This window comes from Monodelphis domestica, chromosome 6 (assembly GCF_027887165.1).
Source record: "Monodelphis domestica isolate mMonDom1 chromosome 6, mMonDom1.pri, whole genome shotgun sequence".
In the NCBI taxonomy this organism is placed as follows: domain Eukaryota; kingdom Metazoa; phylum Chordata; class Mammalia; order Didelphimorphia; family Didelphidae; genus Monodelphis; species Monodelphis domestica.
The window spans coordinates 20647273-20667808 of record NC_077232.1 but is presented as its reverse complement, the minus strand read 5'-3'; the positions used below and the strand labels follow the sequence as shown (position 1 = coordinate 20667808).

Here is a 20536-nt window from a genome sequence, read left to right as displayed (position 1 = left end):
AGGATCACACAGCTGGGAAGTGTCTGAGGCCAGATTTGAACCTAGATCTCTCGTCTCTAGGCCTGACTCTCAATCCACTGAGCCACCCAGCTGAGCCCCCACCTTAATGATTTTTAAAAGTCCTTTCTGGCTCAACACCTATTCTATGATTTTTTACAACCCTTATCTTCTGTTTTAGAATCTAAGTATCTATTCCAAGGTAGAAGAGCAGTAAAGAATAGACAATTGGGGTTAATTGACTTGCCCAGGGTCACATAGTTAGGAAGGGTCTGAGGCCAGATTTGAACCTAGGTCCTCCCTACTCTAGACCTTGTGTTCTATGTACTCTTCTACCTAGAGCTCACCCCATACTATAATATTAAGGTAATTTCCCAAAGTGGATGTAATATGGCTCTATGGAAGTGGTCAAGTCAAATCAAGTCAACATGACAAGCATTTATTAAGTACCTACTGAATGCCAAGCACTGAGCTAAGTGTTGGTGATATATAGAACCATCTCTCCAAAACAAATCTCTGCCCTTAAAACATTTATAGTCTAATGGCATAAATAATACACAAAGAATTACATACAATCAAGATACAGATAGGGTAAACCAAGGTATTCTCAGAGGGAAGGCACCAACATTAGGGAAAAGATGCTAAGTATGGTATCACAAGACCCAGGTCTGAAGCCAAGAACTGACTACCTTTATGACCAAGGTTTTAAAATGGGGCCACAGAATAGAATTAGATGACTTCTGAAGCCTCTTCCAGATCTAAACCTAAGATCTTGTGAACCAGTCTTCTACCCACATCAACCTATACCAGTTAGGAATCTACTATGTACACGGTCCCATACAAAATTAAGTGCCTTTCCCAAATAGAGGATGTTAGATGAGATTTGAATTCAAATCTTTCTGCCTCCAAATCCATCACTCTATCCAATGTGCCACCTAACTGCCTAACATTAATGTGTGCTGACATTAAAATACTTGGTGGTCTCCAAGTTTTCATGCAGTTTTAAGCTCTATACTCAATAGTGAAAACACTAGTATTTTCAGGTTTGCAAAATCATTTGCATTCATTGTCTCTTTTAAGTACCCCTAACTATTATGGAAGATAGCGGTTACAGAGATGTTCTTCCCATTTTACAGATGATAGATGAGACTAGGAGATGTGTATGTGCTTAATTCAGATCAAGAACCTCTCCTTTTACCAGATCCAGGGTTCTTTCCACTATATCCCAATTTCTCCTACATTTCTACAGTTTTCCAGGAGAGACACAACAGGAATGTAAGGCCAGTCATTTTATGAGAAGGGTAAATTACAGATCACTAGTTCTCAATTACAAGTTTGGATATTTGGGGCCCTTGAGATCATCTGCTCTAATCTTCCCTGATAAAGAAAGTAAAGTCCAGAGAAGACAGGGAACTTGCTCAAAGTCACAGGGCTAATTAGTATCCAAACCATAATGAGAACCAGGTCTCCTAACTCCCAGGCAGATGGTGTTCTTGACTCTACATGCCATGAATTGAAATATTCTAAATTCCTAAATTGGTCCTGGATTTTCCATTTGTGATTATATCTCAGGCAGGTGACCTTCTTCTTTCCAAGCCCTTCAGTTCCCATAATATACCTCTATAATGTCACCCCTCTACTGCCACCATGATCACCAAAAACCAGTTTTTCAGGATACTTGGGCTGACTCTTCAAAGAAAGAAATCTTCTGTTGTTTTTGAGTACTTTAGACATTCCTAAAATATTCCAGAAATCACATCATCACTGGCTCCCAGAATTGGAAAACATACCAAAACCCCACAGAATCCTACCTAAATCTGACCAAGAAGCCTTTTTCGAATATGCCCAACAAGTTATCATCTAGTTTTTTTCTTGGTGATGGGCAATTTGTGGACTCCTTTGGTAGCCCCAATTCTGGGTTTTTTTTATTCCTTTTCTAGTTGACAATCCTTAAAATACTTGAACTTTGTGTGTATGTGTATAGCATGTGCCTCTCCCCCTCCCTCAAAACCCCTCTTCTGAAGGCAAAATATCCCCAGCTCCTTCATTCAACTATCATCTAACAGATCTCTGGAATAGTAATCATCTGATAAAATGGGAATGTTTTTAGTTCAGGGCTATTTCATGTCTTTGTGTCCCCAGAATCTAGGAAATAGCCTAGCATACAGTAAGCACTCAGTAAATGCTTGTTGATTCAACTGAATTTCCTTCCTCTGGAAAATGACCAAGTTCTGTTCTTGGGATGGACCTATATGCTTCAGGACATAAAAACATCTTTCCTAGATGTCATAAATTGAGGATAAACTGGATAAATTGTGATCTTGTTCCTGTCCCCAATGGTTGACAAAGACTTGGTATATGTGCCAGATGATCTGTGTCATACCCCTTTCTACCCTGCCTGAAGACATTTTTTGCATGCCCCACATCTCTGTCCAGCAACCTAATGAAAGCACTTTCTCCCTTAGCTCTTTGGGGGTAATGCAGAGAAGCTTGAAGGTGCTATTTGGGCATAAGATCTCTAAAAGGTTCACCAAAGCTGCAGATGACTTCTTAGCTTCTTTCTAACAGAGATTCAGTGACTAATTTGTTCTGATGATTATACTTGAGCAATCATCCTTAATCATACCTATGTTCTAAACCTCTGGGGTAGTCATTCTGATGAAGTCTTTGATTCAGAATAATGTTTTAAAATTCATAAAATAAAATGTCCAGGATTACAAAAGAAACCAATTATATTGAAACCCAGCTATGAAAATGTTTTTTTAAAAGATCCAAGTTTATAGATTTTTAAGACTAAGAAGTCCTGGTTAACTAAATAATAGATGGAATTTTTATAGTGTTTATTTAAGGTTTACAACACACTTCTTTATATTGGTCCTTATAACAACCGTGTGAGGGAGGTAATATTATGACCATTTAACAAATGAGGAAACAGAGATTAAGTGACTTGCTTGTCTGAAGCAAGCAAAATTTGAACTCAAATCTTCCTGAATACATCTAGGACTCTATTATATCATCTGGCTCTGTAGAAGCAAGAGAAGAGGAGGGATTGGTTAGAAGGCAATGGTGGAGACCGTGGATTAAGAGGGTAGGCCTTTGTAGAATAGAAAGGAAGGCAGTGAGTATTCTTGAAAACTTTCTGGAAGGAGGACCTATGGATATTCAGAACTATTCTCTAAACCCCACCCTTATATTAAAAAGCACCTCTACCTGATATCCTGGGAAACTCCCCAGTAAATCCAACCTCTAAGTGGAAAAAGATGACTTGATGGCTCATAAAAAAAAAATATGTACAAAAAAGACATATAGAAAATGAATACAATACAGAGGTTTGCATAGCCAATGAATTTTCTCTCAGTAGCTAGTCCTTCAGTGATGAGTTTCTCCCTTGAAAAATCACATAGTTGATAGTATGAATAATACTCAAAGTTTCTCAATGTGATTGTTAGTGCTCCATTGTCTTCTTCTTGGAAAAAAAAATACGGTTTTTCCATGCAATAAAAAGAAATTAAAATATAAACCATCAATTCAGGTTTTACAAGTTTGTTTCAAAAAGGGAAAGAGGATTTTATAGGCTTCCCAATAACTCACCCAGATATAAAAATATCTCTATGACAAGATTTTCCTGAATAGTCTGAACATTATTTTCATCTCTTTAATTTTAGAAAACTTTATTGTATGAAGAACTAATAAACTGAATGTAATTGAGGTGATTCCAGTTTTGCTGGTAATGTCCACAGTTGAAATCACCCCTTCTTTCTGTTAGGAGAGACCAATATGTTAATCTTTGTCACAATGCTAATACATAGCTTTTCTAGAGCATGCTTGATTTGGAGTTTGTTGGTCTTATTCTTCACAATTAATGCCAGGATCAGGTTTTCCTCAATCTTCAGAGTAGACTAATTTGAGAAAATTATTGATGGCACAATGAAATTTTTTTTCCTCCTGGAGATTCTTTTCTAAGGGTACAATGGATATAGTCTGATTCTAAAGAGTCTCCTTTTAATGATAGAAAACATTTCCTCTAGTTTCTCTAACAATATGTTTTATTTTATACTTTTCCTTTTGCTTCTGTTAGACTTATCAAAAGCTGAGAGAGGGATATTGAAACTTCCCTCATTTTTTTTATTCTGCTTAATTTTTTGTTTTTAAAATGTTTTGTTTCTTAGGAGCAATAGATTGTAAGGTTTTAATTTCTTATCTAATCTTTTTTTCTTTTTAGTGTAATATTTAATCCATTCACATTTAAAGTCATGAGTTAAATTTTTATTTTCCTCTAATTATCTCTAACATTGCCCCTCCTTCCATTAGAAATTTTTCCTTCCTCTTCTTTTTTAAACCCTTACCTTCTGTCTTGGAGTCAATACTATATATTGGCTCCAAGGCAGAAGAGTGCCTTGGGGGTCAAGCGACTTGCCCAGGGTCACACAACTGGGAAGTATCTAAGGCCAGATTTGAACCTAGGACCTCCCCATCTCTAGACCTGGCTCTCAATCCACTGAGCTACCCAGCTGCCCCCTTTTTCCTTCCTCTTCTGTAAACACAGTAGCTTGCTTTTTCAGTTATTTTAGACTAATCTACCTTGATCTTATTCCTTTCAACTTATTCCTACCAGCTATCTTTCCCTCATCCTCAACAACTACCCTTACTATATATCCCTTTCCCTAATTTGAAAGTTTCGCTTAATTTATTCATTCTTTTTATCTCATTCTTTAATCTTTCCCCTTCATTTTTTCCTCCTATTTAAGTAGTCAAGTAAAATCCTCCTGTTTTCTTCCTTTTCAACTTGTTTGATAAATAACTTTGTTTATTAAATGTTTAAATTTCATTTTATATCATTTCTAAATATTTCTTCTCTACACTTCCTTAATTATTTATTCTTTGATTCATACCTCTCACAATTATTTAGTCCTTCTCTGGACTCTGTATTTCTCATAGTACTTTGAGGAAATTTGCTCACCAAACACTTTCTAAGTTATTGTCTTATAGCCTTCGCCTATTGGCTAAAAATAGGTCCCTTTTTATTTTTTATTTTCCTCTTTTATTTTTTTATTTTCCTCTAATTATCTCTAACATTGTGCTTCACACTTAGAAATATCAGTTCCTTCTGGTGATGGAGAGGATATTGCCCAATGCTAGGAATCCTATGTCCCTGACTGCATGATTTATTATTAACCGTTTCCATCCCCATGACTTTAATTTTCCCATTTGTTTTTCAACCGAGGACCATACCCTCCTCCTCTTCTGGGTGTTATATTTGAACTTAGATCTTCATAATGCAGGGTCTGGAGCTTTATAACTGAATCTATTCATCTTCCTGGGCCAGTGGCAAAGGCAGCATGTTATATCTGCTGATGTGGATTTGGTCATGAACTCAGGACATTTTCTTTACCTACAGACCACTCCAACTCTATGCAGAGCATATGGACAGAGATCAAAAGGAAGTCTGAACTCACTTGGCATCACCATTTCATTCTATAGACAGAGAAACTAAGACCCTGGGAGGTTGATACTTGCAGATATAAGAAGATCTAACCTCCCATAATCCTAACTGGCTGTTTAGGAAGGTGTGCCACTTTTTACACAACAGATAAAGTCTTTTAAAGTAATATGAATGATAATATATGTATAACCCAGATCAAATTGCTTACCAGCTCCAGAAAGGGGAAGAGAAGGGAAGAAGGGAGACCATTTGGATGATATAACTTCAGAAAAATTATGTGGAAATTGTTATTACATGTAACTGGTCAAATAAAATGTCTTTATAATAAGCAAAAAAATAAATGCAAGTGATATGAAAATCAGATTTTCTCGGATAATAATGAATACAGTTGCCATATCTACTGTATTTTAAGGTTTGCAAAATACTTTACATTATTTTTGGATCCTTCCAATAGTCTTAATTTTTTGGATTACATTTGGATTACATTATTATTTTGGATCATTCCAACAGTTTTATGAAACAGGTCCTATCTTGATCTTTAGGTACTATCATTATCTCAATTTTATGGAAAAGGACACTAAGGTTCACATAGTTTGCACCTTAATCATAATCAATTAGGAAATGTTTGAGTCATAATTCAATACCAGGACTTCTTGATTCTGAATCTTGTCCTCTATCCATATCACTACATTGTCTATTAAAAAACCATTGGAGAATCTTGCTAGTTAAAGGAAATTGATGAGATCCTAATTTTTTTTTAAAAATGCTTTTGTCACAAGAGCTTCCTATTCAATGAAGAATTATTTTCACAATAAGTGATTTAAATTACTTTTTAAATTTTAATTTTGCAAAAGGAAGATATTCTCTGTTTTTGGCGGATTTTCATCTATTAAATTCTTTGAAAGTGGTCACACCTACAATTTGCAAAAAAGGACTTTATCTTGATGATATTTAGTAAAGTGATTGTTACCAGGTATACTTTTACATTTTTAGAAATTTAGTTTACATTATTATCTTTTCAATCCCTCCTAAAGAAGAATTATTGGGCATTTGGACAACAGAAGACTGGAGGAATTCCTAATGGGCTGTGATGGCACTGATTTCAGCACCCAGGAGGGGGAAAGCCTATTAGGATGAGGGTAGAAATTGAACTGATGAATAAAATGAATGTCTTTCTTTGTTCTTCTATTCTTTCCATTCCAGGATGTATTCATGGCCATGCATCTGGACCAGGCTGTGGTGCAGAAGTACCTAAAGACCCTGCTGATTGGAGAACTGGCCCCTGGGGAACCTAGTCAAGAACAAAATAAGAATGTAAGTGGGATCTCTTCTCCAATGGGCAACAATTACTAGGGAAATTCTACAGATGCCCTTTGTGTGCTAGGGAGCTTTTTGGGTCCCTCTGACTGGAATTTTTGTGGCGCATTAATGAAAAATACAGAATGACCAATGAACAGGGCAGAATAATCAGAATCTGACCTCAAATATTCACCGTAGAAGGAAATGCAATATGGAACCTGAAACTCTTTGAAGGTAAAAGCCACATTGACTCAGCTACATAACACCCCAAGAGGAAAATACATATTACCTTCATGGATCTAGTCATATTCCTGAGGGGTTGGAAAAACAGCTTCTTGATACTTTTGGCTCAGCCCTGATTCTGATACATTTTAACCCATTTCTAGCTCAACTCAATTTGATTTAGCGAATCAATTAGATTAGAGAAATGGTATATTGGCTTTCCAAAAAAGAAAGTAAGAAAGGAAAAATAAAGAAGGAAGAGAGGGAGGTTATATTTGTATCCTTTAATGTAATTTCACACATATCATCTCCCAACCCTACAATTCTTGTAGATCATAATAGTTGCTCTGAGATTAACTCTTAAAGACACTACATCATACTATCTATATGCGTAGCTCTTTTACAGAGTACATGTACTTGTATTATGTCATCTTCTCACAAAAGTATTGAGGGGGCAAATTATATATGTATTATTGTCCTCTTTTTATAGATAGAAAAATTTTATCTCAGGAGGATGGATAATTCATTCAAGTTAAGGTCACAAATAGGGACAGGATTCAGACCAACCAGATCCTCCTTCCAATAGTCAAAACATTGGTAAACCTCATATTCAAGAGAATCTATCTTATTTCTGGAGATGGATGTCTTGAAATGAATCAATCAAAAGTATGTGTTTATTAAGCAGTTATAGCATGCCAGGTACTGTGCTAAGCCCTGTGAATACAAAGGTGGGGAAATAGTCCCTCTTTCTCAAGGTTTGGACTAAAAAGGCTACTTTTTTCAAAAATTAAACAAATATTTAATTAATCTTCTCCATTCCCTACTTCATTCCAAATTAAAGAAATTAAAAGGGGAAAAAGGAAAGAAAAGAAAAACAAATATCTTCATATATTATTTAATACGCCAAAAAACAAATTCCTACATTAGCCATGTCCAAATTGTAGGCCTCTCTGTGTGTATGAATTTTAAGTCTATCATCCCCACCTCCCAAAGGAAGTAAATTGAATGTCGTATTGCCATTCTTTTGAACTCATGGTTTATCATTACAATGATCACTTTTAAAGGATTTAAAAGTTATTTTTCTCTATGATGTTTTTATAATTGTATAAATTGTATTCCTGGTTCTGTTCACTTCCTTTTGAATCAGTTCATAAAAATCTGAATTGTCTATGAAATTTCCCATTTCATCATTTATTATGACAATAGAATATCCCATTTTATCCATGTACCACAATTTTTGCTACCTTGAAGAAAAGAGCTGCTATAAATATTTTGAATAGAGATCTTTTCCCTCTTTTTTTTATTACTTTAAGGAAATAGACCTAATAGGTCTACATCTAGGGATGTAGCAAGGTCAAAGAGTATGCACAGCTTGGTGTCTTTTTGGACAAATTTCCAAAATGGCCAGTAGTCTTCATGAAAAACAGTCAGAAACAGCAACCACAATAGTCACTTACTACTTAAGACTTAAGAGTCTCACCACTTTATCATCACCAACACTGTCCTCTGTTTACCTAAAGGCAAGAATATGCCATGGATATATAGGGAGAGTGACAAAGGTAATATGTGGTGCAAAGTGCTAAACTGATCATAGACTTATCCTCTGCAAGGTAACCATTAGCATTCAATAAAAGCCATTACTCCAAGGCAAAAATTAAATAAATGAATGAATGAATGAATGAATGAATGAATAAATAAATAAATAAAACTGGTCAAGATACTCAAAGTGGACAGATTAGAGCACTTTTCCATGCATAAATCATGTGTTGGTGACCTGGAAGGAAAGCTAAGTCAGAGAACATAGCAACAGTAAAGCAGAAATGCGTCAGTGAATAAGGAGGAAAAAAACTGGAAAGGTAGGAGGGGACTAGATTATGAAGGGTTTTGAATGCAATACAAGGATATTGTATCTGACCCTGAAACCTATATAGTTTATCAATTAAGGAGGTGGTGGGAAGTGAGGCATTTTCAGAAAATTACTTTAACAGTTAAATCAAAGATGGATTATAGTAGAAAGAGATTTAAGACAGTTAGACTCCCACAAAGGCAATTACAATAATTTAGGCATAAAATGATGAGAGCCTTCTTTAGAGTGACGGGAGTGTTAGAGGAGATAAGAAAGATATTAAAATGATTTGTTGCATATCCACAAGCCTTGGCAACAAATTGGATACAGAGTGTGAAAGATAAGGAGGAGTCCAAGACTACTACTAAGTTGCAAGGTTGAGGAACTGGGAGGGTTCTGTTACTCTCTTCAGTAACAGGGAAAGTGAGAAGGTGGAGAAGGTTTGGGGAAAAGATAATTTCCACTTTGGACATATTGATTTTAAGACGTCTACTAGATATTCAGTATAAAATGTTTGAAAGGCAATTGCCAATGACAGACCGAAGGTCAGCAGAATTTGAGTCTGCATTGGTAGATATAAGAACCATCAGTAGAAAACTGATAATTCAATTGATAATGGCAGATGAGGTCACCAAGTGAAGTGGTATAGAGGGAGAATAGAACAGGGACCAGGATAGATGTCTGAGTGATACCAGTGGTTAGAGGGTATGACCTGAAGGGTTATTCTATCCCTACCAGAAACCATAGGGAGGTATGGATTAATGCATTCTGAAGAGCAACCATGTTCAAGATGCATTACAAAGTGGAATACCCTATAGATCTAAATTTCATTATTTGTGAAAAATATGGATGTTCAATAAAAAGAAGTATTTGAAGTACTCCTACAAAGAAAAACAAACTTTCATGTATTACTTATTTTAAAAAACTGCCAACAAAAGAAATAAAAGAAACGTAAATGAATGCAGCAACCAAGAAAAAAACAGAGTAACAAATGCATTACTCCAGGAAAAAAAACAAAACAATGAAACCAACAGTAGGCCTAAAAATGCAAAGATTCTTAGGTATTAGCAACAAAAAAAAAAAAAAAACAGAACAAAACACCACCAGAAAGACCTTGAGGGGCTTCCTTTCTAAAGTCCACAAGGAAACAAAGTGGAAAGTAAAATTCAAATTGAAGTGATAGAGGAGGAAAAAACCTGAAACTTCATGGACTAAATGAACCTTACACTCACCTACATTAGAATTAATGGATTTTTTGTTTGTTTGTTTTCTTATGGTACCAAACTGCAGAACTGAAGGTACATAAAAGAAGAAAGGGAAAGAAAGAGGGAGAAGGGAGAATATGATGTACCCTAATTAGGTCAATAGTTAATAATGAAGGGAAAAAATTGCTGTAGCCCTTCAAAAAGAAGAGCTACAAGACAGAGAGGAAACAAAAGAAGTGTTTAAAATATGAAGGAAAAAAGGGGAAAAATATTGTTTCCATGGTGGAAGGATCTTACAAAGACTATAATTATCAAATATTTAGTATTTAGAAAGATGAATCATCTTGACAGCATAAAGTCAATCAGAATTCCTAGAGAAACTGGCTCCAAGAAGAGCAGGAAGACATGGATCCAGGTAGGAGATATCATGGAAAATGAGGGGGAAATGATCACAGGGAGAACACATTTTAATAATTAACTGTATCATAAGAGACATAAAAGAATTGTCCCCATATTTTTATCCTCTTTATCATCTGCCGGAATAAATATTTCTAGGAATGAAGAAGAGAAAGAAGAGAGGGCCAAGGGACTAGATTCATAAGACAAGAACATAGAAATTGTTTAAAAGAGAAAACCTAAAAAATAAACTTAAATTACATGAGGAATACAGATATCAAAGAAGAACTAAGTATAAGCACATGAATCAAAGAACTGAAGTCTTGAAGAGGCATAAAGAGAATCAAAATGACTGAGAGGATGAGTGAAAGAAATAATTTTTTTAGAAAAACACACAAAGATTGAAATTACAAAACTCATGAACCAATACAATTTGAAGAGGATGATAGAGGGGCAGCTTAAGTTCACTACCTAACTGAAAAAAAAAAAGGGAATTAGAAAAACTAGATAAAAGGAAGAAAAAATGAATCAACAAATAAAAGAAACTCAAGAACTGGGGAAAGAGGTGACAAATGGAAGGAATGAAGCTTGAAAATGAAAGAAAGAGAGTTAACAGGAATGATATTGTCTTAAAGCAGTTTAAGATAAAATCACTAATGAGACAAATACAGATATATGTTCCACATCACAAAGTTCCCTTTTGGGGTTTTGATATATAAGAAATAAAATGAGAATTTGGGAGGGGGTAGTTTTTCAGAAGTTGCAGATGCCACTTGAATGCATGCAGATGACATAGAAAACACTTTGAAATTTAGTAGTCTACTGCCAAATAGTTTACACAGATTTTACAACAGGGTATTGTAAACACCCTATAAAAGAATCAGACCTTCTCTGGTACAAAGAGAAAGCAAAAAAAGATATATGAATTTTCCATATCACAGGGAATTGCACCCTTAAGCTGAATGATGTGGAAATAATATCTGTACTATTTTTACAGAAAAATAGGGGGAAAATCCTGGTTTGGAGAAAAACAGTATTAGAGACAAATACAGAAAAGTATAAAACTAAGTCATAACTTTAAATGTAAATGGATTAGACAATTCAATCAAAATTAAAAAGGAGAGACTGGATAACAAAACCAAATTAATTTCTATTGCTTACAAAAAACATAACTTAAAAAACAAAGATATATACAGAATAAAAATCTATCATTCTTTAATTGATTTCTTTTAAAAGATTTACAACTATGCCTGGCAGAAAAAATAAAAACAATCACAACCCAAAAAGAGACAAATAAGGAAACTATATTATGCAAAAAAAACTATAGACAATAAAACTAATGTCAATGTTAATCTCATCTGTTTCAAATGCTTTATTGCCTAGATTAATAAAGGAAAAATTAATTGAAATACAAAAAGAAATAGAACATAATGCAATAATGACTTCTCTTATTGGGCCTTCTCTGGTTCTATGACTTCCCATTCTTCTGATGCCAGTTTTTCTAAGAGTGCTGATTCTTCTTTTCCTGAGGCATGATAAATAGGCTCCATAAGCACCAGATCTCTACATGAAAATATAATGTCTCTTCTCTGTTGTGAATAAATCTAACAAAGATAAGGAATTTGAAAAATAGAGTATTAAACAAATTTCTGGAGAAACTGTCATTTTCTACATGTGTATACTAGAGAATATACATATTTCTCAGCATGACATGGAACTTTCACAAAAAGTGGCTATGGTTTAGGGCAAAATGCATTGCAAATTAAAGATAGAAATAGTAAATATATCTTTTATGAACCAAAACTCAAGAAAAGAAGTAGTCAAGTTTAGGGAGCACAAACAAAAGATACAGAACCAAGAGAAAACTAACAATGAAATTCCAAATAAAAGAATGAATCAAAGTTGTAATTAATAATTATTTGAAAGAAAGTTAAGATGAAGAGACAATAAGAAAAACATTGTACACAGAGACCGATACACGGTGGTACAATCGAATGTAATGGACTTCTCCATTAGTGGCAATGCAGTGATCCTGAACAATTCTGAGGGATCTACAAGATGGAACACTATCCACATTCAGAGGAAGAACTGTGGGAGTAGAAACACCAAAGAAAAACAATTGCTTGAATACCTGGGTCAAAGGGATATGGCTGGGGATGTAGATCCTGAATAAGCATCCTGGTGCACACATCCACAACATGGAAATAGGTTCTAATCAAAGACACATGTAATAACCAATGGAATTGCGGGTCAGCTGTGGGAAGGGTGGGTGAAGGGGAGGGAGGGAAATAATGTGATTATTGTAACCAAGTAATAATGTTCTAAATTGACTAAATAAACTAATTCAAATGAGAAAAAAGAAAGATGAAGAGACAAGATATCAAGGTACCAAAATTCTAGGATGCAGCTAAAGTTTAAGAGGAAACACTTTATCCCTCAAAACAAACATTAACAAAATAGAAAAGGAAGTGAACTAAATATTCATTTTAAATTTTTAGAAAGCCAACAAACAAATCTAAAATAAATACAAAATAGAAGATATTAAATATCACAGGAAAAACAAATAGCAAAAATTTCTGTAGAAATGATAAAAATTAAAAGTATCCTTTGAAAATATTAATGAAATTAATAAACCTTTAACCATCTGATATTTTTAGGGAGCAAGAAATCAAAACAAAATACCAAAAAAACAAATGAATAAAATTACTACAAAATCAGAAGAAAGAAAAAGAATTATCAGAATATATTCTACATAATTATATTCCAACAAACCTAAGAAAACAAAATAAATAAAGGAATGCCTTCAAAAATATTAAATATCCAAATACACAGAAAACCAAATGGAGATGTTAATCCCATCTCAGAAAAAAAAAAAGAAATAGGACTAAAACTATAAGGATTTTACCCAAAGTAGAAGTGGAGGAGTGGGAGAATTTCTGGTGTAGAGAGACCTAAAAGAGAATTCTATCAAGTTTTTAAAGAACAATGAGTCCAATATCATTTAAATTATTCTCAAAATTGTGAAAGAAAATTCTCTGCCAGACTCCTTTTATGAGCAAATATTTTCCAAATACTGAAAGCAGGGAAGTATAAAATATAAGTCAACTATAGAATGATATCATTAATGAATATCCATTCAAAAATTTTAAACAAAATAACATACTATAGTGATTCATAGAAGAAAGCATTAATTTTTATTCAGTTGATTTTTACCAGAGATCCAAGGTCAGGTAAGATTAGGAAAACAATCAACAAAATAAAGCATATTTAAAACAGAAACATCCCAAACTACATTATTTTCTCAATAAATAGAGCAAAAACTTTAACAAATAAAACACTCTTTTCTGCTTAAAAAATCCTTAAAGCATAGGCATGAGGGGATTTTTTTTATTATAAAAATTAGTTCTCTAAAATAGAATGTAAATATTTTATGCCATAAGAATATACTACAAGTTTCCCCAGAAAATTCAAGTTTAAAGCAAGGATGCACACAATTACTTCACAAAATTCTAGACATTCTAGCAATAAGAGAAGAGAAACATATTAAAGATATAAACAAAGGCAAATATGAAATAAAACTATTCCTGTTTGCTAATAATATGAAAATATACTCTAAAAATCCTAGGGAATCATCAAGTTTATTAATTAAGACAATAGCTTTAGCAAAGTTATAGACTACAAAGTAAATCCTCAAAAATGACAATTTTTTTGTAGTATGACAACCAACTCAAGAACCAATAATAAAAAAAATGGAAATCCCAGTCTAAACATGAAGTCCACAAGTAGAAAATGAGTTGTAAAGATTCAACTACAAAATATATCTTCAAGAATAAAAAAAAATTTAATAGTTAAAACAATGAGTTCAGTGCTCATGTCTGGGTCATTTCAACATAATAATATGATAGTACTATCAGAATTAAATTTAATGTTTTGATGTTATTCCAATCAAATTGTCAGGGAGATTCTACAGGACCAGATAAAATAATAACATAATTATTTTGGAAAAACAAAATCTATAATACCAAGGAAAAGAGGAATAGAATTTCCATATCTCAAACTACATTATATAGCCTCATTTATTAAAACCTCCTGCTGTTAATTAAAAAGTAGATAAGTAAATCATAGGAACAGGTTTAACCAGGGGAAATTAGGGAAAAAATCAATTTGATAACTATGTAAAATAAAAAATAAAATACTTCAGAAAGAACTCTAAATATCTGGGAAACTCAGGAAGCAGCTGGTAGAAACTAAACTTAGATGAACACCTTGCACCATATTCCACAATACTTTTTAACAAGATTTTTTTTATCTCAATGTGATCTCTTACTGTTAAAAAATTAAAAGAGAAATAGATACCATATCTCTTATCTATGATCATAGGTGTATTCTTTATCAAAGAATTACAAAATCACAAAAGATAAAAGCTATTGCTTTGATTTCACAAAACTGAAGAGTTTATGTATAAACAAAATAAATATACGTAAGATTAGAAAAAGTTAAATGGGGAAAACAACCTTGTAATTAATTCTCTGATGAGAGTTTGTTATTTAACACATATGAATAATTAACATATGTATTTATACATAGAGACAGTTTATACATATATGTATGTTATAATATATGTATATATACATTAAATGTTAGTCAGTAGATAAGTGGTGAAAGAATATGTATAAACAGTTTTCAATAGAATTGCAAAGTATTCACAACTACATGAAAGAATGTTCAAAATCACTGATAATAAGAAAAAAGCAAATAAAAATAAAATTGACATTTCCCCTCACACCCTGAAACTGGCAAAGATGAAAGAAGGGCATTTTGAATGTTAGAGGGATTGTAAGAAGAGTGGTACACTGCTACATTGTTGGTGGAGCTCTCAATCATTACAATTATTTTAGAAAGTTATTTGGAAATATGTGAATAAAGTGACTAAAATGTCCACAGCCTTTAAACCACAAACTCCATTATTGGTCTTCTTCACCAGGGAGGCCATTAACAGGAAGGAAATCCCTATATTCACCAAAATCGTAAAGTAGGACATTTTTGTGAAAGCAAAGAATTGGAAACAGCATAGATACCTATTAACTTGGTAATAGCTAAATAAATTATAGTACATGAATGTAATGAAATATTACTGTTATAAAAAATGGCAAATATGATGAATATAGAGAAGCAAGAAAATATCTGTATGAATTGATACAGAGCAAAATTAATAGAACCAAAAATCACAAATTATAACTGCAAAAAATATAAATATAAAAAGTAACCATTTATTAACTTTGTAAGTGAATATTGTGAAATTGCCAAATTTTGGTGGTTCCATAAAATAGATATTAGAAGACACTCTGACTCCACCCTTTTGAATGAGTAAAATGAGCTGCTGTCAGGAGACAGTAATTTACCATTCACTGGAAGTCTTCAAGTAAATCCTGTATGATTCCTTGTTGTCTGTTTAAGATGTCCTTTTTTTTTTCAGATATAGATTAGGGCAGCTCTACACGAATAGCCGTTCAACTCTAGAATTCTTTGATTTTTGTATATTCCAAAGCAAGTGGTTCTATGCTTTTTACTCTAGAGATACGCAATAAGTGGCACCTAATAGGTGCTTCTGGAGTGTTAATTAATGAGAAAAGCTCAGAAAAGTTTTTCGTTTTTTTAATTAAAGTAAATTTGATGAAGGAAATCAATGGAGTAAAAGTAGTCACTATTCCCATTGATGATCTGTTTTCTGTTTTCAGGTCCAGCTGGTTGAGGATTTCAGAGTACTGAGGAAGACAGTGGAAGACTTGAACCTGTTGGAGCCCAATCTCCTCTTTTTCTTCACTCACCTCATCCAGATTCTGCTTTTGGAGGCTTTGGTTTGGTTCCTACTGAGAAGCTTCGGCAATGGCTGGCTTATGACAATCTTTATTTCTTTTCTACTTACAGTTTCCCAGGTAAGAAGTTCCTTGAAATATCTGATGCTTGAGCAGAAGGTACAGTACCCCTTTTCCTTGCATAGCATAGGTCCGTGCCTTCTGCTTTCAATTAGCCACCAGAAATAGGCAAATGCCCCCCAATCATGCTATTAAATCCTCTATAGCCTCAAACTCCCTCCCCTATGTAAAAATGGAGATTTGAACCCCAGATTTCAATCCCCAAAAGTCCTTGGTACTTCCCAGAATTCCCTATAATCTCACCTGAGTCTCCACCTGGTTGAGATCACAATTGATTATTTAAAGCGCTCTCTTCCTCTACTCAGAGGTTGCAACATGTTGCAAATAGGCTGTGAAAGGGCTAATCATGCCCTAGGCATGTGGCTTATTATTTTGTATCCTTGATTTCTAATAATCATTAATAAACCTCATAAAATATAATACTTTTATTACAAGAGACTAATTTAACTGTTACACCTATAGCCTCGTCTCTCCATCACACCAATGTATCTTCGCTCTGTTCTTTGCCTTTATTACACTCTGCCTTTTGTCATATACTCTTTGTACATCCCATGTCTCTCCATGCCCATTAGTATATCAGATGGGCTATTCAAAGGCAGAAACTCCACTGTCTCCTTTTTCTTTTCCAAGCACTCCGAGTATAGCCTCACGAAGATTAGGTGGGCAATGGGTGTTTATGAAATTGAGTTGAATCTCTTTTATAGCCATGTTGAAGTTCAGAATTATTCTCCAGATCACTAGGTTAGTTATTCAGTTCAAATAATTGATAATGATCACCTAATTCTCATCAGTGGCTCCAAGAGGCTGTAGCATGGGCAGAGGCCACAGTCTCCAGAGTCAGGCTAAACTGGGCTGAGGGCAACTTAGTGATCCTGGGTCCTTCAACAATGCATAACAAGACAAAACAAGGCCTGCCACTGGACTCAGACTCAAAGCTTTACCAGCCATCCTCTCAGCCTCACAATTTGAATTCACTCTCGTCCCTTAGGCCCAGGCTTCATTTTTGCAGCATGACACTGGACATCTCTCCATCTTTAAGAAATCCAAGTGGAATCATCTCATGCATAAGTTCGTGATGGGGCATATAAAGGTACTGATAATTCAAGGAGACTCATGTGCATTCTTTTAACCCTTCTGAAATGGGGAGGAAAAACAAGGTCTCAAACACTTGAGACAACTATTGAGAAAGCCTAAAGTCATACGTGGTTAAGAAATGATTACTCAGCTCCTGTCATTCCTACTTGGTACTTAGAACTTGGTTCTTGTTCCAAGTAATTACAAATAGATGGAGAAACAAAGTCTTTAAATGCCTAGTGCTAACTAACAGCTTACATTTAGAGAGATCTTTATAGACAATAGCCCTATGAGGGGGATAGTATGTGTTACCTCCATTTAAGAGCTAATAAAACTGAGAACCAGAGGGATGAAGTGATATTTCACACATTTATGATTTATATTTATTTATTATTTTATATATTATATTATAAATAATAATTTAATTGATTCCCATTTGGTTGACGGTAACCTTTTTGGATAAAACATCAGGCCTGCAGTCAAGAAGATGCATCTTAAATCTGGCTTCAGAAACACACTAGCTGTGTGATCCTAAAGCAAATAATTTCATCCTGTTTGCCTCAATTTCCTCATCTGTAAAATGAGCTAGAGAAGAAAATGGAAAAGCACACTAATATCTTTATCAAGAAAATCCAAAAATGGGTTCATGACAAGTCAGATATCCTTTAAACAGCTGAACAATAAAGAATCGCAATATAAACTCCTCAGAGGCAGAAATTATCTTTGATCCTTATTACAGCTGCTTTGAAAAATCCCCATAGTCCACCAAGATCACCAGGCCGAATATTCTCTTCCAAGGAATATGTGCTCCTTCAGTAGGTCCAGCTCTTTGTCAGCTAGTAAGGGTCTGAGGGCAGATTTGAACTCACAAAGATGAGTCTTCGTGTTTTCAGAAGTGGCACTCCATTGGCTGCACCACCTACCGGTCCTCCTAATGAATACAGTGTGAGGTGAAAGAAAGAGCATTAGGTTTTTATTTTCCCACGAGTGCTCTGTGAGAGAGTAATTCAGCTGAATGAGTTCTGGATATAGAATCTGATTTTTCTCATGACCACAATCAAGTCATCTCACTCTTGAAGTTCGTTTCTTCATCTATAAATGGCACCAAACTAAATGCATTTCCTATTTCAGGAGATCGATGTGGGGGAAATCTCTTTATTCTCCTTAAAACTCAAAATAAATGTGAATTACTATCCTTAAGTCTCATTATCTCCATTTGACAAATGAGGAAACAGGATCAGTGAACTTAAGCATCTAGAAACTGTGAAGGGCCCTGTGAATTCAAACTCATGAAACCTGGGTTCTAGCTCACTCTATGATCACTCACTAATCATTAAACTCTGAAAGCCTTAGTTTCCTCATCTGTAAAATGGGAATATTGGTATACTTATTCTTTCTAGCTCAGGGAACTTCTTGGTAAAAATGAACCCATGACAGAGTGGAGATAGTATGGGATATGGTTCATCATTTGTCTTTCCTTACTCCCAGCATGACCACAGCAAGCTAGGTGATACTGTTGATAAAGTGTTGAATTTGAAATCAGGAAGATCTGAGTTCAAGTACTGCCTTGTATACTTACTGGCTGCATGAACTCTGGATAAGTGTTCTCAACCTCAGTTTCCTCATCTGTAAAATGGGGTAATAATCCTATCTCTCAGGGTTACTGTGAAAATTAAATATAACTGTAAATCACTTCATGAACTTAAAAGGGCTACATAAACAATATAGTCATTATTATTATTAATCATCATCTTTCTAGTCCTCAGACTAGAATAAATATGCATACTGATCACTTTGGTCAGGGAAGAGCTAGGCCTGTGGGTGGGCAGAGCTCTAGAGGAATGGGAACTGGAACTCGAGCAGGATATGTTAGAGGGAGAGAAAAATACGAAGGCCCAAACAAAAGTCCCAATTTTAGATGTGATGGCTAAGCTTTCATTCAAGTTTGGGTTTTGTCTTTTCTTATTTAGACACCAATCTTTTTTAGTAAGAAAGCTACATTTTTATGGATGTTGGAAATTGATTGATCTAATATTTGTAAATGGTCTGTCTGGACGAGTAAAATTATATATTGTGGGAGTGTTTCAAAAAAAGGGAGAAAATCCAGCTTTTTTTCCAAATTCAATTTCAAATTGAAGCTATTAGATTTCATGACATCTGTGTTCCCTGCTAGCTCAAAAATAAAACATCTAAATCTAATCTGAGATTTGCCCTCATGGACAGTAACTGTCAAAAATGGAATTGAAATCTACATTTTCTGACTAAAGTCATGATACCATACCCATTTTACAGATGAGAAGTGAGAGGTTATGACTTTTTCAGGTTCACTCAGTGACTAATATTGTAAACCTTAAAATTTCTTAGACTTATGAATGTTGGAAATTTCCCCATGATTTCCTTGTCACAATTAGCAGATGCAAGAGTCCAGCCCAGGTCTTTTGTCTTAGGGATATTTCAAGGACTCTCAATAACTATCTCTCATATTCTATATTGGCCAGAGATTTTATTCACTTTATCTCTTACTATACTCACAATAACTGTGTGATGCAAACAGAGAAGGGAACATGATTCCCATTTTACAGATGGAGAAATTAAAAATCCCTTAGGCAAATAAGCTGCCAGAATTTTTTTGATTTATGTTACATCTCTACCTCGCTCCTCTTTAAGGTGGCATCCCAAGTAGCATAGGTGTGCTAAGGAGTGAACCTGGCTCAGTATCAACTTGTTTTGGAATTATCTGATAGTTCCCACACATGGTTGGTTCCCACACTGCTTTCAAAATAACCAGTTGGAAAGTCTCTTGTTCCTATGGTGTTTGTCAGTCATCTATAGCAGCTGCTTAAGATAAATAAGGTCGTAAAGCTAGAGCTATGTGATTCCCTCCTTGTTCACCCAAAACCCAAGTGGCTTTGGACCTTTGTGAGAAGCAATAAAGTCCAGAGCTCTGTCTCACCTCCATCATTTGCCAGAGGTGGACATTGGCCATAAGCAAATAGCTTGCTGGATGTGGGCCAAGGAAATGCTGGATCCCAGATCACAAGATCAGAGTTTGGGAGTTGAAAGGGATTTGAGAGTCACCAATTCCCATCTTCCCAGTTTGCGAATGGGGAGAATGAGA

The 20536-nt window shown here is 34.5% G+C and overlaps 1 protein-coding gene across 1 annotated transcript in view; it reads left to right on the top strand.

Moving 5' to 3' along the window:
- The window catches only part of LOC130454979 (fatty acid desaturase 2-like protein FADS2B), a 49114-nt gene that overhangs the window by 6857 nt on the left and 21721 nt on the right, over window positions 1-20536 (top strand). Inside the window, exons 2-4 of the mRNA XM_056801741.1 lie at window positions 6644-6754; window positions 16147-16344; window positions 17333-17434. Coding sequence (XP_056657719.1) covers window positions 6644-6754; window positions 16147-16344; window positions 17333-17434 — 411 coding nt within the window. The remainder of the gene's footprint in view (window positions 1-6643; window positions 6755-16146; window positions 16345-17332; window positions 17435-20536) is intronic.